At 40.6% G+C, this 3801-nt stretch overlaps 1 protein-coding gene across 1 annotated transcript; it reads right to left on the reverse strand.

The window, feature by feature from the left end:
- Positions 1-314: 314 nt before the first annotated feature.
- Positions 315-2564, reverse strand: LOC128034050 (uncharacterized). The gene is made up of 2 exons (XM_052622625.1): positions 987-2564; positions 315-683 (listed from the first exon to the last, which is right to left on the reverse strand). The coding sequence occupies exons 1-2, from the start codon at positions 2562-2564 to the stop codon at positions 315-317; spliced, it is 1947 nt and encodes a 648-aa protein (XP_052478585.1).
- Between the last annotated feature and the right edge of the window lie 1237 nt (positions 2565-3801).

The following is a 3801-nucleotide window of genomic DNA, read 5'->3' on the forward strand; positions in this document are numbered from 1 at the left end:
AACAACTTCATTAGTGCAAAAAGAACATTTTTTTAAATTGGCATAAAGTACCTCTTTTCGCAACACTTCAAGCACCGCACGTAGATGTTGAATATGATCTTCTAAACTTTTGCTATATACTAAAATATCATCAAAATACACAACACAAAATCTCCCAATAAACGAACGTAAAACATAATTCATGAGACGCATGAAAGTACTAGGAGCGTTGGTAAGTCCGAATGGCATTACCAACCATTCATACAAACCATACTTCGTTTTGAATGCAGTTTTCCATTCGTCTCCCTCCGCATTCGATTTGATGATACCCACTTTTAAATCGATCTTGAAAACAATTGGGCTCCACTAAGTTCATCAAGCATGTTGTCGAGGCGGGGAATAGGATGGCGATATTTTATTGTGATTTTGTTGATAGCGCGGTAGTCAACGCACATTCGCCAAGATCCATCCTTTTTAGGAACCAACAATACCGGAACCGCGCACGGACTTAAGCTTTCACGGATGTAGCCCTTCTCCATTAATTCGGCTACTTGTTTTTCCAATTCCTTCGTTTCTTCAGGATTACTTCTATATGCTGGCCTATTTGGAATTGCAGCACCGGGCACAAAGTCGATTTGGTGCTCGATTCCTCGAATGGGAGGTAGGCCATTTGGCACTTCTTCGGGAAAAATATCTCCAAATTCCTGCAACAAAGAAACGATAGGAGTAGGCAAAGTATTTTCAAGTTCGTTAGTTTCAAATAAACACTCTTTGTACATAGGTACAAAGATGGGTTGCCTCGCTAACATCAATTTCCGAATCTCTCTTTTTCTAGCAAAAACACTTGTTTTTTCATTTTCACACTCTTGTTCTTTTTCTTTGGTCACTCTTGTTTTTATCTCGCTCTCATCATTCTTTTCTTTCTTTTTCTTTTCACTCTTTTTGTTTTTCTCTTTTTCTTTTTCTCGCTCAATAGATTGCTTCATTTTGAGTTGGTCTTCATGCACTTGCTTCGGTGTGAGAGGAGCTAATGTAACATTCCTTCCAAGGTGCTTAAATGAATATCGGTTTATATAGCCGTCGTGGACTACTCGCCGGTCAAATTGCCAAGGACGCCCCAATAGCAAATGTCCCGCGTGCATTGGTACGACATCACAAACCACCTCATCTTGGTACTTGCCTATGGAAAACGCCACCCTTGCTTGCTTCGTCACCTTGAGTTCGCCTCCGTCATTTAGCCATTGTAGCTTGTAAGGAGTTGGATGCTTTGTGGTGGCTAAACCAAGTTTTTCAACAAGCAAAGAGCTTGCGACATTGGTGCAACTCCCTCCGTCAATAATCAAACTACACACCTTGCCTTGAACATGGCAACGGGTGTGAAAGATGTTGTCTCGTTGTTGTTCTTCCTTGGCTACTTGGATATTCAAACTCCTTTTGACAACAAGTAATTCTCCTTCAACGGGTAGCTCGAGCTCTTCACCTTCCTCCATGGGAATTTCAGGCTCCTCCTCTTGTTCATCTTCGGACTCAATCTCGCCATTTGAACGAACCACCATCACTCGTCGATTAGGACATTGACTCGCAATGTGGCCTCTTCCTTGACACTTGAAACACTTGATATCGCGAGAATGATTCGAGACAGCCTCGTTTTTATTTTTGCTAGCATCGGCACTTACTTGATTGGGTTTGGCGGCAACGAAAGGCTTCTTAGGCTGATTGGGGGCTTTGCTAGTCCCTTGAGCCCACTTGTTGGTAGAGGTCGTTGGATATGTCTGCGTGGGTCCTTTCCGTTTCAATTGTTTTTCAACTTTTATTGCCATATGCACCATGTCCATAACTTCTACATAGTGTTGAAACTCGACGATATTGGCAATATCCCGATTTAGGCCGGCTAAAAATCTCGCCATTGTTGCTTCACGATCCTCCTCCACGTCGGCTCTTATCATAGCAATTTCCATGTCTTTATAGTAGTCCTCGACACTTCGGTTGCCTTGTGTGAGATTTTGCAATCGTTGGTACAACTCCCGATGGTAATAGGAGGGAACAAAACGCTTGCGCATAACGGCCTTCATTTCGGCCCACGTAGAGATAGGCCTCTCCCCATTCCTCCTTCGGCTAGTCACCAATTGATCCCACCACACGATCGCATAGTCCGAGAATTCAATGGCAGCGAGCTTTACCTTTTTATTTTCCGAGTAGTTATGGCACTCAAAGACGAGTTCCATTTTCTTTTCCCACTCCAAGTAAGATTCGGGATCATTCTTCCCTTGAAACGGCAGAATAGACATCTTAATATTTTTGAGATTGTCATCCGGACGGTCTCGATTTCTTGGGACTCGATTTCGTTGGAACCGTTGAGGGTTTCCTTGTTCAGACAAGTGGTCACCTTCGGATTCTCCTTCATCAAAGTTGTCAATTGGTTGCTCTCGTTCTCGCCTTTGCATCTTCCGAAAGTCGCTTGCGTTGTCCTCGGATTTCAACTCAATATAAGCGGTCTTCGATTGGTTCAAGCTTGCGATCAAACAATCGCTCCATTTCTCGCATAATGGCTTGCAAAGTGAGATCCGGCACTCCTCCTCCAACATTTCTTATGGGACGAAATCCACCTACCTCATTTGGATTCCTTTCCGGACTTCGTGACATTTTTAAATTCTTTAAAGACTCACAGCAAGAACTCACCAATCACTCACAAAGAATAATCACTCACTTTGGCTTTTCTACTCTCTAATAGTCTCACTAATCTCTCTTGCCTTTTACCACTCGGTTTTCACTTCTCAAAATTCTCCGCAAACTAAGTTTGACAAATCAAAATCGTTTGGGGTCGGCTTACAAAATAGATGTGGCTTGGTAGGGTAATATTTTAGGATCGGGTAGGCTAACAAACAAAGAAAATAGAAGGAAATTAGTGTGGTCAGATAGATGTGGTCCTTTGGCAAAGAAGCAATGCTTTTACAAGCTCAAAATGAATTTCAATCACTTTTTTTTTAATACTGAATACACAAAGGAAAAATAAATTGAATACAAACTTTTTTTTTGAATTTTTTTTCGAATTTTTTTTATTTTTTTTACAATCTCGTAATACCGAATACGACGATTCTTACTCCGATTCAGCTAGCTCTGATACCAACTTGATACGCCCTCACCTCGAGATCGAATTGAGTTGTAAAGATTGCCCGATCGTGAATTAGGAGTAAATTGAGGCTTTACAAAATAGGCTAGAAGAAAGAGGTTTATTTAGGCTCAAAAGAGTTTGTTGGTTTAGGAAATGAATCAGAAAACAATGGAAGCAATTTGGTTTTGATTCGAAAGCCAAACTAACACAATAGGAATGTGTTAACCCGTAACTTAGGAGAATGCTTAGGTTGGTAAGGTGTGGATGGATAGTTGGTTGAATGGATAAAAACTTCGACCCGCTATCAAAAATGATAGGAACCTTAGTATGAATCGAACGCCACACTTTTGGGATTAAAGTGATAAGTTCGGGTAGAAACAAAAACAAGTTTAACGCCACAAAGAAGTTTGATAAGTCTCACAAGTTTTTGGAGAATAACGAGAGTTGAAAACAACCTCACAATTTAGCAAAGCTATCAAATTGTTCATTAACCTCAAAATGTGAATTACATGGCCTATTTATAGGATGGACTAAGGTAGCCGAATAGTCTAATCAGAATCTTAAGCCTTAAGCTTCTTTAGGAAACTTCCTAACAATTTCCTAGATGCATTCATAAACAACAACAAAAAAAATCTGAATAATAACCTTCTAGAAGAGATGATTCGGCTGGCCCCTTTAAGGATGATAATTCACATTCAACTATGTTTTAA

Source organism: Gossypium raimondii, chromosome 2, assembly GCF_025698545.1.
Source record: "Gossypium raimondii isolate GPD5lz chromosome 2, ASM2569854v1, whole genome shotgun sequence".
In the NCBI taxonomy this organism is placed as follows: Eukaryota; Viridiplantae; Streptophyta; class Magnoliopsida; order Malvales; family Malvaceae; genus Gossypium; species Gossypium raimondii.